Source organism: Gymnoscopelus microlampas (assembly GCF_963454915.1).
Source record: "Gymnoscopelus microlampas genome assembly, chromosome: 1".
Lineage (NCBI taxonomy): Eukaryota > Metazoa > Chordata > Actinopteri > Myctophiformes > Myctophidae > Gymnoscopelus > Gymnoscopelus microlampas.
Genome location: NC_139962.1, coordinates 35,031,244 through 35,042,971, shown reverse-complemented (window position 1 = coordinate 35,042,971; position 11,728 = coordinate 35,031,244). Strand labels below are relative to the sequence as shown.

Below are 11,728 nucleotides of genomic sequence, written 5' to 3'. Positions count from 1 at the left end.
CGGAGGAATAACGTGATCAAATGGAACCCACCTTGTTCCTCTCAAACAGCTCTGTCTGGATGGCTTTGAGGTCGGTGTCGAGGGCAGAGGCAGCCTGCCGGCGCCTCTTGGCCAGCTGTTCCTCCAGGTCCTCGGCCTGGGCCTTCAGCTTCTTGTTGTCTCTCTCCAGGCCCAGCTTCTCCGTCTCCAGCCGCTCCCTGCGGCCCCACTCTGCGGCGTTCTCCACCTGCAACCGCTCCATCTGCACCAGAGAGAGAGAGAGAGGGGTGGAGAGGGACGATCGAGTAGTTATGTTGAATTGTGGTTTTCAAATTTTTGTGCTCAAGGCACAGTGGTGGAAAAAGTACTCACATGTTTTACTTAGGCAAGAGTATCTGCGTGTAGAAATACTCTTTTACAAGTAAAAGTCCGGAATTCTAAACTTACTTGAGTAAAAGTACAAAAGTATTAGTATAAAAATGCAATTAAAGTACCAAAGGTAGAAAGTACTCATTATGCAGAATGTCCCATTTCACAAGTTTTCAAATGTATACAAATCTTTTGAAAATAGCAGATCTACAAGCTCACAATGCGTCGCATTGTGAGCTTGTAGATCGGCTGTAGAAAAGGCCGAAATGTGTATAGGGTGAAGTGGTTACTGTACGTTTCGTAATAATAATCTAAATCTACAAATTAACTAGTAACTAAAGTTTTGAAATAATTGTAATGCAGTAAAAAAGTACAATATTAGTCTCTGAGGTGTAGTGGAGTAAAAGTAAAAGTACAGAAAATTGGAAATACTCCAGTAAAGTGAACATACCTCAAAATTGTACTTAATACACAGTACTTGAGTAAATGTATTTAGTTACTTTACACCACTGTCAAGGCACAAGGCACAGGCAGGGCCTATATGACATGCCCAAATGAGGGACACCAGGTTGAAAGTGGTTAAAATATATTGTTTTAGGGTGTATAGTATAATTTGCATCTATATTGGGAAATTGAGCGTGCAAAAAAACGAATGTAGAACTTTTTGTATTGTTGTACTGTATATCGTCGCTGTCGGGCAGAAACCTCGTATCTCCATGTTTAAACTTGTAATGTCTATTTTCTTTTGGGTAAATGAATGCCTACTTTGTCATACAAGAGTGTTGTGCAAAATGTGCGATGTGACGCGTTGTGAGCTTGTAAATGGGCTAGTTTTGCTAATTGTGAAAAAAACAAACATTTAGTGTGTCTGTGGGTTTAACCAATGGAAAGTATTAACAGTTTGTGATTAATAATAACTACAATGGATCCATTTGGAACACAGGTTATTTTTCCCCATTTCCTGAACAGTCACAAGGTTTGCACCTGACAGTGACGATATATTGCAATAACTAGAGTTTCGGGGGGCTACGCCCCCCTCAACCCCAGCCGCGCACGGGGCCCAGCGTGGACGTGTGTATATTGGGGGACCCAAATCGCCGGAGTGAAACTGTGGAAAAGTTTTTTTGAAAAAGGAAAAAATTTGAAGAAATAATATTTGTTATGTTTCAGGGGGTCCACAGGGGGTCCGCGGACCCCCTGATGGTCCACTGACCCCCTGTGGAGTGTTGGGACGCGCGGGGACACCCCTTGAACATTGCGGACCATTTCGGTGTTTTTTTTTTTTTCCATGAAGGTGGTTGCTTGTTTCTGGCGCAGGCTGTGCAAACCTGGCAACCCAGCGCATGCTGCCGCACGTTTAAGTGGCGTAGCGTCATGAGGGTCAGTGGGGCCGTGGCTCGGTCAGTGAAGACCCTGTAGTGCGGATGATATGTGGCATAGAGGGGCAGATTGTAAATCCACAGAGGAAACATCCGTGGGCTACCATTGGTTCAGCGATGTGTGCGGTCGGCCTGCGGCCCCTCCTCCTCCACCAATGTGCAGTATTGAGAGCCCTGACGTCACAACAACTGGAGCGATGGGCACTGCACTGTGGTTGGTTAGGGTACACCTAGGGCCCAGGTAGAAGCCAGTTAAAGCCTGCATGGGCAAACCCAGTTAGGACCCGCCTTGGTCCCACATAAACATGGCTAGTTGGGGCCCACCTAAGGGCCAGGTAGAAGCTACTTATAGCCTGCATGGGCATCGCAGTTGGGACTGAAGTGGATGCCGCTGACATTGCTGACATGGGGTCCATATGGTTTAGCCCACCTTGAAACCATATGGGAACTACGCTGGCATGCTGGCTGTAATGCAAACGCTGCATCATACCTGCAGTGTGTAGTTTGATGTTGTGTGTGTAGCAGATATACCTGCAGTGTGTAGATCAATGTCCATAGGAAAGTCAATGCCCAGCAGTGTTTTTTTTCCCCAGCAGAGTTTCTAGTGTCTCTGTGTCTCTCTGGAAGAGGTTGCACATGAACTCTGCAGCCGCACTGAGGCGCTCCAACACAAACACTCTGACATTAAGCTGCTTCACACAACAAACATCAGCACCACGCTGCTGTTTGTCCAAAAGACACAATATCTCCTCTCCCACCGACGTCATGTGTTCATTTATCGACAGCCGTACAGACTCCTTTTGACACATTTTACGTCGTTTATCCAGCTCTCAGTGACTCTCCACATCGGGCTGTTATTTTGCTGCGATCAAGTCAACGATGTGAGAGATTAGCTATCACAGACGGACGGACAGGGGGTGAAACATAGTCTTGCGCCATGCCTTTCGGCCTGGCGGAGACAATAAAAAACCGAAAGTAAAGGAAATGGCCATTTCTGCAACAGAAGTAGTCAATAAACTATGCTATGAAAACATGGGGCACATTGGCAAAGAATGTAAGAAAGAGGCAATCATGTAGAAAATAGCCGATCTCCAAGCTTACAAAGCCTCTCAAAGTGAGGCGTTTCGAGCTTGTAGATCGGCTATTTTCACAATATGTACTTGTGGAACGGAGTGAAACAGAATGGGGGGGTCCCAGATGAAGTACGTGTATTTGGGGGGGGGGGGGGGGGGGGGGGGGCGGCGTGAAAGGGTTGATAAACACTGCTCTAATCGGAGCGAAATTATCTGAAATTACTACATGACCATAACGCAGCCTAACATGCGTTGCACGGGGCGGTCCTGCCATTACGTTAGTTACTGTAGTTGCTGTGGAGCTACATAGTTCTCCAGAAGACACACACAAACATACACTATCTACAATGGACGAACTGAGCAGCAATATAGACATTCACCACACGAACGTGCATTGTTGACAAAGTGATTGCACAGCCGCTGCAGGCATGACAACCAGGTTAGCGTTAGCGACATGGCAGCTATCACAGCGCCCTGTCCGTCGTGCTGCAACTGGCTGTGATGGCTACAGCAGTAACAGCAAGCTGTCTGCGATGCCATTGTCTGGAGACTGCTCTTAGCGTGACACGACCAATGAGAGTGAGCGCTGTAGTTGTTGCTAAGATACGGTGGCGTCTCTGCCCCATAGCTTGTAGATCTCTCACACATGATTGGCGTAGGCTGCGTTGCCAGGTCTGACTTTGTGTCTAAGCAATGGTCGGCTTATTTTTGCGCGCCTTTGGGCTCGTTTGCATTGTGCGCACGGCAGCGCTTGTTTAGCGTACGTCAGCGCGACGTGGCAACGGACGTGGCAACGTGAAAGGTGATTGGCTGGTGAAAAGAAACACCCGACGTTACACCAGAAATGGTGCCTGGAGAAAATGGTGACCAAAAAAAAAGTTTTGAAAAAAAGGAAAAAACCCCCGCAGCGGCTGGCTGCTGTTGTGGTGATGAGGTCGTGCGCACGGTAAACGGTACGAAGCGGGCTCCCCTTCCGTTTTGTCCGACATTTGGTGAGTAGAATTAATTATGTTGCGCGGTGGAAACGGTGTAGTGAGCAGTGAGATGTCCCCTACGCGAGGCGTAAATTCAGCGCGGCCGCTGTGGCGAGTCAGTAGGCGACATGTGGTCTGGCGGTGCGTTGTTTATTCGATAACAGAGCTGTGGGGTGTCGCCACCGAGGGTGCGGAAGTTGCTCGCCATTTATATAGTTAGATATTAACGTTAATAATAATAATAATAATAATAATAATAATAATAATAATAATGTGTTGTCACAAAACCCCAAGGCACACCTGGACAAAGTTTGAGAACCACTGGTGTGGTGTAAATAATTCACACACAGCCCTCGCTACTCTTCAGAAATGAAAGACCGACTAATCCTGAAGAGATGCCCCACTTGTCTTTCATCATCGTTATGCCAATCCCTTCTGCTTCCCTCTGTTCCCTCCAACCTCTCTCTCTCTCTCTCTCTCTCTCTCTCTCTCTCCCCCCTCACCTCAGCTCGTAGTTCAGCCAGTTTCTTGTCCATGCTGGTCCGGGCCCCCAGCTCATCCTCCAAGTCTTCAGACATGCGCCCCAGCTCGTCCTGGTGCACCTCCTTCAGTAGGTTCAACTGAGGAAAGGACACACACACACACACACACACACACACACACACACACACACACACACACACACACACACACACACACACACACACACACACACACACACACACACACACACACACACACACACACACACACACACACACACACACACACACACCAGCGAGGTGGCCAGTCAGATAGGAAGAAATGATTACATGTTTTTGGTTTTATAGTTTTATATCTGCTGATACACACTGCCAACCAAAAGTGTATTGGTTGCGGTCTAAATCAAATATCTGATATTGATGAAAAGCAACCTATCACTGTTCTGTCATTCCACATAATTGTGGATCTAAAAGGGAACCTTCCGATTCCTAGACTAGACTAAACTGTTGTATCTCCTGCGCCATTGCAGGAAATGTTACCCCTCTACATTATCTCATACATCCTTTAAATGTTGTTTTTAGTAATTAACTAGTTCCTTAGTAACTATCTCCAAAACCACTTAAGCCCTATAATTGTATCGCAAATGGCGATAATAGCTTCAAGCTACAAGCTCAAAACGTTTCGTGGTGAGCTTGTAGAGCTGCTATTTTCTTTCACTGTCCCCCTCTTTTTTTATTTCGATTTTTTTACAGCATTTTCAAAAAACTGTCCAAAATAGCGATGCCAGCTTTAAAATGGTTAAGCCCAAATCTGGTGCCTATCTCATTGTGTGGAATAAAAAGCTAGAAATCCTCTGGGTGAGGTTTTAGTGTGCGTGTCCCGTCCCCTACCTGCTCTGACACTACAGATAACGTGACCGACCCAATCTCCTTTACCAATCCGGTTCTCCCCACCTTGTTCTTATCGTTTCATCTCTGCGTGTCTGTTCCATCCACCCAGACTCTCATCTAACTCTGAAGGCTCTGTCCTTTCATCAACATCACTCTTCCCGCTATCTCCCACATGGCTATCATCGCCCTCTATACGTCTTGTCTCATATCTCGTATCTCTATGTACCCTCTCCTCTCCTTCCCTCTCATCGTTTCATTATACAGAGTTCAGGTCGCTGATGATAGCCCTATCCATCAAAGCAATTCGCTTCCCTTCACCCTTGTTCTCTGAAGGCTTGTGCTGTCCTCTGGTGGTGAAACTCTGCCAACACAAGACCACCACACCAATGACTGAAAGGAGGCTGTGTGTGAGTGTGTGTGTGTGGGGGTGTATTGTGTGTGTTTTGTGTGTGTATTGTGTATTGTGTGTGTGTGTGTGTGTGTGTGTGTGTGTGTGTGTGTGTGTGTGTGTGTGTGTGTGTGTGTGTGTGTGTGTGTGTGTGTGTGTGTGTGTGTGTGTGTGTGTGTGTGTGTGTGTGCACGTGCGTGCGTGCGTGCATGCGTGCGTGCATGTAAATTCAATGGGGTTTTGTTTGAGTGTAGGCAAGTGGTCAATCTTTGAAAGTCCATCTCTAGTATGTAGGCCTACCAGTATACATCGTTGAGCAAGGGTGTCATCAATTTAACAATCTGCTACACTAAAGCACCATGTTAAATTCCCTGAAAATTAATTACATTTGGAGATATTTTCCAGATATTAGAAATGCAGATACCTTGCACATCATTTTAAGGAGGCATCTACCCAAGAAACTACAAAAACACATATGCGAAAGAAGCAGGGATACCTGAGCCAGGTCTGTCTGAAGTGAACAAACGTCTATACATCCAGGAGAGATCCCAGTCACCATAACACTAGCCACTGCTGTTCACTCTTTTATACCATCAAAACCTTCATACCGCCGTCACAAATTCCCCACAGTGTGTCGTGATATCCAGGTATTAAGTGCTGGCAGTAGTGTACACTGCTTGGCTCGAGTGAGTTGCCACCGACAGTGCGAGCCGTGGTGGGCGAGGTCTGGCTTCCTGCACATAGAACTAAGTGTTCTTTTGTGGTATGAATTGCCATTTGCCTGTCAGACTTCAGTTCAGTTGGGGGAGCGCTCCCTCCCGAACTGTTCTGGTGGAGTATGCAGCTATCTTTATACGGCACTGTTTATTTTACAGCCTCTACTGTAGCACTTTTATGACATTTTCTATTATATTTAATATTAAATATCCATATGCCATATTGATTGCACAGAATTACAGCCTCACAAATCTACCATTTTGCAGATGCAATTTTATGTTTACTTTTATTTATTTTTATTCAGTTTTGGAAATTATGCTAACTGCTCTTTTGCTTTAATGTTTCTACTGGCTCTGCAGTAAGTACACTGCCTGCAGTGTTGTCCCAGCTGGGTTATAAGTGCATGTGACAATAAAGAACAAAAAAAGAAATACTTGAAACCATGAAAAGGACTGAAGAATTGTGTTGGCATGTCTCCTACTGTGTTCTGTACCTGATAGCTGCATAAGCGCCAGCTAACAAAACAACGATTGCACAAAAGGCTATTGTGTGCGTTGGTACTATGATCAAAGCTTCTGTATAGCTCCCGTAAAGTTCAGTAGAGAGAAAAAAGGCTGCAAACTGTATCAGAAACTAAATATTGCATTTGCCCCGAAAAAGCGAGAGCTTGTAAAATAAGAATTAAGAAGAGGCCTGAGTTTTACCATTGACAACACCCATGTATTTCTGAGTGTAATTAGATTGAGATTTATGTATCATTGAGGCAGTGAAAATATGTATTATGTATTATGGAACTTTAGTGTATTAAACTAGTACTACTATGGTCTCCTCAAACTACAGTTCACCGGCACAGCTCCACCATATGAACAGACTTATCTTATCTGATCTCTTATAGGGCTCCAAATTGCTTTCAGACCAAAATATTCACATCATACGATTGTGTTACAAAACATCAACCATATTGCATAAGCAAACTAGATAGTATGTCTGAAACCGGTCCAGATGGTTTTCATGTGGAAGTCTATCATTGAGTGTGCATACCTGCTGTCTACTAGACTCTATCTCACCTGCAGTGGTGGAAAAAGTACTCAAATTCTTTACTTAAGTAAAAGTACCAATACTGCAATATAGAAATACTCTGTTACAAGTAAAAGTCCAGAATTTAAAAATTACTTGAGTAAAAGTACAAAAGTTTTGTCGTCAGAATGCACTTAAAGTACCAAAAGTAAAAGTACTAAAATGTTTGAAAATAGCAGATCTAGAAGCTCACAACGCGTCGCAATGCAACGCGTTGTGAGCTTGTAGATCTGCTATTTTCAAATAGCCTAGGTATAAAATAGGGCTAAAGTGGTTAATGCATGTTTCATAATATAATACTCTGAAAAGTAACTAGTAACTACATTTTTCAAATAATTGTAGTGGAGTAAAAGTACAATATTTGGATCCGAGATGTAGTGGAGTAAAAGTAAAAGTATTGATAATTGGAAATACTCCAGTAAAGTAAAAGTACCTCAACATTTTACTTAAGTGCAGTACTTAAGTAAATGTACTTAGTTACTTTACACCACTGCTCACCTGTTTGAGGGCTTCCTGTTTGTTCTTGTTGAGCTCTTCATATTTGACCTTCCACTGGCTGAGCTCGGCCTCGAGCCTCTCAATGCTCTTACTCAGAGCATGTTTGTCCCTTCAGGAAGAAAGAAGAAAGAAACGAGAGAGAAGAGAGCATGAGGCAAAGTCAGCAAAGCTTTTTCCCCCCCTTTTCATTATATAATAGTTTAGCTTTAAAGCAAAGCTGTCCTCAAGGGAGTTCCTGACACACTGGCTGTGCCAGAAATCAATAGCAGGTCACTCGTTAACTTGTTCTTTGTGGTGGTGGTCTGAAAGTCATTCCTCCATGACATACAGCAACGACGATGGATGAACTGAAAAAATAAAAGCTGTTCTCCACTTTGTTCTGCAGTTTCAGAGGAGTGATTGTATTGAAAGGCATCAATCAGGTTCTGCTCAAGGTTTGTTCTTGTTAAAGGGGAGTTTTTCTTTGCTGCTGGGCTTGCTCATGGAGTAAATGTTGGGTCTCTGCAAGTGTATAGTCTTCAATTGCTCTTGTGTCTTGAGACAACTTGTTGTGATACACTATATAAATAAAATGTATTGATTGAATGTCAAGTGGTGAATAGTTGCTGCAGGGAACAAACAACGCTAGAGGATGACGGATAACAAAGTAAAACTGAATATTGCACCAAAAAATAAGGAAAACATTGTGTGATCCAAGTTGAAATATGGCTTTTTAACTCAGTGTGCACGTCTTTCTAAATTAGCAGGCCATTAAGAACTGAGGCTGAGCTGAGTTGATACATGGCATATAATTATACACATCCATCTTACCACCTTCTCTTTCTCCTTTTTCCCCTCTGTCTCTCTTTTCTGACGGTTCCCTGTATGCTATTATAGTAGTATGTTATATATGTCACTCTTAGGTTGTATATGGTTTGCTTGGTATTCATTTGTGTTCTCATTGGTTCCTAGGACTTGGGGAGCAGTGACATGTTGGCAATCAGCCAGATTGGCGTGCACCTGGGCCCGGGTGTCGACGCCCTATAAAAGCCTGCCTCCCCAGTCCTCTTTCTCTCCTTCAGTTCATTTGCTTTTGCTCCTCAACCCAGCTACACCTTTTTGCTCCCACATTTATGTTCACACATACAACACTCACACACACTACACAATTCACTCATGCATACACGCATCACACTACTGACTTTACTGATTTCCACACCTCATCTGTTCATTTATGATTATTTGTTCATTTTGGTTACTTTAATAAACACTATATTATTTGTAAACTGCGTCTCCCCTGTGTTTTTGTTGTGTTCCCTGGTCCCCCTAGGCCAGGGTCATAACAAAATGGGGGCTCGTTCCGTAAAAGTTTAGAGTGTGCAGTAAGTTTGGTGAGTCAAGTGACTCGCCCTTCTGCATTTGTTTGCTGCGACGCAGGTGTCAATTGGCCAAATTGGCAGTTGAAGGGCTCGTTTGCGCCGTGGTTTTTTGAAAGGAGTGTCATTTAGGAATCAATCCGGTGATTCCCTTGTCCGGTTGGTTCAACGGTCCGGTGAGTAGAGACAAGGCATTGTTACATGCTTGTTTTTGTCTGGACTTTGTTTGGGAGATGCAGTTAATTTCTTTGGTTTGAATTTAATCTGTTTAATCTGTTTAGATTTTGATAAGTTACAGATTTGATTAAGTTTCTACGGGGGGGAGTTTTTTCCTGGTAGTTGTGCTGCTAAGTTTAAAAAAAAAAAAAAAAAAAGTTACCTGGCTGGTTTTTGTTTCAGTATTATATGAGTGTCCCTGTTAGGTGCGATTTAGTTACTGGGTTAAAATATTAGGTCGCAGGGTTAGGCCGGGGGGTGGATTATGTGCAAGGAGCGGCAGTAGATAGCGAGTGTGTACCGGTGCGTGCACATTCTGTCTCGGGGGCACAGCTAAGGGCTGGACGTAGGTCGCCAGTTCCTGGTTGCTTTTCCTACCCCTTGGTATGAGCTAGGCCTTTGCGGTGGCCTTCAGTGCATAAATACCTTCCGCAAACCGGCATGAAGACGGGTGGAGTAAGTTTGGGGTTTAAATAGAGCAGAGGGGCACTTGTATTTTGTTTTGTTTACCAGCTGGGTGACTAACTTAGCGCACATTAGCCAGGATGTGTACCCTAGAAGCATTTTTGGTTGCTCCTTCTGAGGAACTGTTACTTCAGTGCACCAAAGACCAGTTACTTAAAATAGCAGAGCATTTTAAGATTAAAATTGAGGCAGGTGACAAGAAATTAAAGGAGACCTTAGTGGCAGTGTTAAGAGTACATTTATTTGAAACTGATTTGTTAAAGGAATATGAAGAGCCAGAAAAGACTTCTACTATACAGTCAGATACAGCGGCGGTGCTGCCGTTACCTGTATTGATGCCAGGGTTGACATTTGACCAACAAAAAGAACTACTGATGTTGCAAGCAAAGTTGCAGGCGGAGCAAGACAAAGTGAGGCTAGACACGCAATACGCAATTGAGAAAATGAAACAGCAAAGTGAACAGGCTAAACAGCAAACTGAACAGGCAAAAGTACAAGTAGAGCAGTGCAGGTTAGACTTGATAAGGGACGGTAAGATTTCAGCTGATGCAAAAGTATCTACAGAACCTGCAGGACAGTCCATGGGGGAGTTTAATGTTAATGGAAATATACGTTTGGTTCCCAAGTTTTCTGAACGTGACCCTGAGGCATTCTTTACAATGTTTGAGCGCGTGGCCGACGTAAGGAAATGGCCTGACTTGGCGCGCACATTGATGTTACAATGCGTATTAACAGGCAGAGCGCAGGAGGTTTATTCGGCAATGAGTGTTGCCGACAGTCAAAACTACTCTCTGGTTAAAGAGGCGGTGCTTAAGTCGTTCGAGCTCGTCCCCGAGGCGTACCGACAGCGGTTCAGATCTTGGAAAAAACATGACAAACAGAGTCATTTGGAATTTGCACGTGATTTGACGACCTACTTTAACCGTTGGTGTAACGCCTCGGAGGTAACAGATTTTGAAGAGTTATGTGATTTGGTGATTTTGGAACAGTTTAAAAATTCTGTTCCTGCTCGAGTGGCGACGTATATCTCTGAGCAGAAAGCGAGCAACGCGGCGGACGCCGCAGCGCTCGCTGATGACTATGTCCTAACGCACCGTGGAGAGTTTAAGGCAGGCGGTGGCAACTATGTTGCCAAGGAGTCTTATGGCCGATTTAATAAACCTCTTCCTGTCGAAGTTAAAGGCAACAGCAACACTAACAACAGCAGTAATTTGCGTGAGCCGGAGAAGGTTTGCAATTACTGTCATAAGCGGGGTCACTGGAAATCGGAATGTTTTATGTTAAACGGACCTCCCAGGGCTAGACCTTTCAATGCAGGAAATTCGCAACCAAAAGGAGCTGGCATGGCCGCTCCAATTCGTCCGGTGTCCACTTGTGTTTCACCTAATCTCGGTCAAAACAAGGATACATCGTTTGCAGCACTGAATTCTTACCGTCCATTTATCATGAAAGGGTCTGTGTCTTTGGTGCAAGGTGGGGAAGAAGTACCTGTAACTATCCTGAGGGACACTGGGGCTTTTGACTCATTTATTCAGGCTGGTGTTCTTCCTTTGACTAATGATTCTGACACGGGTGATGCGGTGCCTATCCGGGGCATAGACATGAATGTCTTGTTGGTTCCCTTGCATAAAGTGGTGCTTAAATGTGAACTGTTTCAGGGAGAAGCAAAGCTTGCCGTGCGCCCAGCACTGCCGATTCCAGGGGTGACGGTGATTCTAGGTAACGACCTGGTTGGTGCTCGGGTGTGGGCGGAGGTTCCGCCGCCGGCAGTGGTGACGTCAGTTCCCCTGGTAACAGGGGAAACGGATGAAAGTGAACGTGACTTCCCAGAGGTTTTTACAGCTTGTGCGGTGACACGTGCAATG

General features: G+C 44.6%; 1 protein-coding gene across 1 annotated transcript in view; it reads right to left on the bottom strand.

Moving 5' to 3' along the window:
• ccdc102a (coiled-coil domain containing 102A) overlaps window positions 1–11,728 on the bottom strand; it is a 96,250-nt gene that overhangs the window by 29,311 nt on the left and 55,211 nt on the right. Inside the window, exons 6-8 of the mRNA XM_084062153.1 lie at window positions 7,828–7,936; window positions 4,278–4,394; window positions 32–241 (exon numbers count right to left, since the gene is read on the bottom strand). Of these exons, the coding sequence (XP_083918279.1) occupies window positions 32–241; window positions 4,278–4,394; window positions 7,828–7,936 (436 nt within the window). The remainder of the gene's footprint in view (window positions 1–31; window positions 242–4,277; window positions 4,395–7,827; window positions 7,937–11,728) is intronic.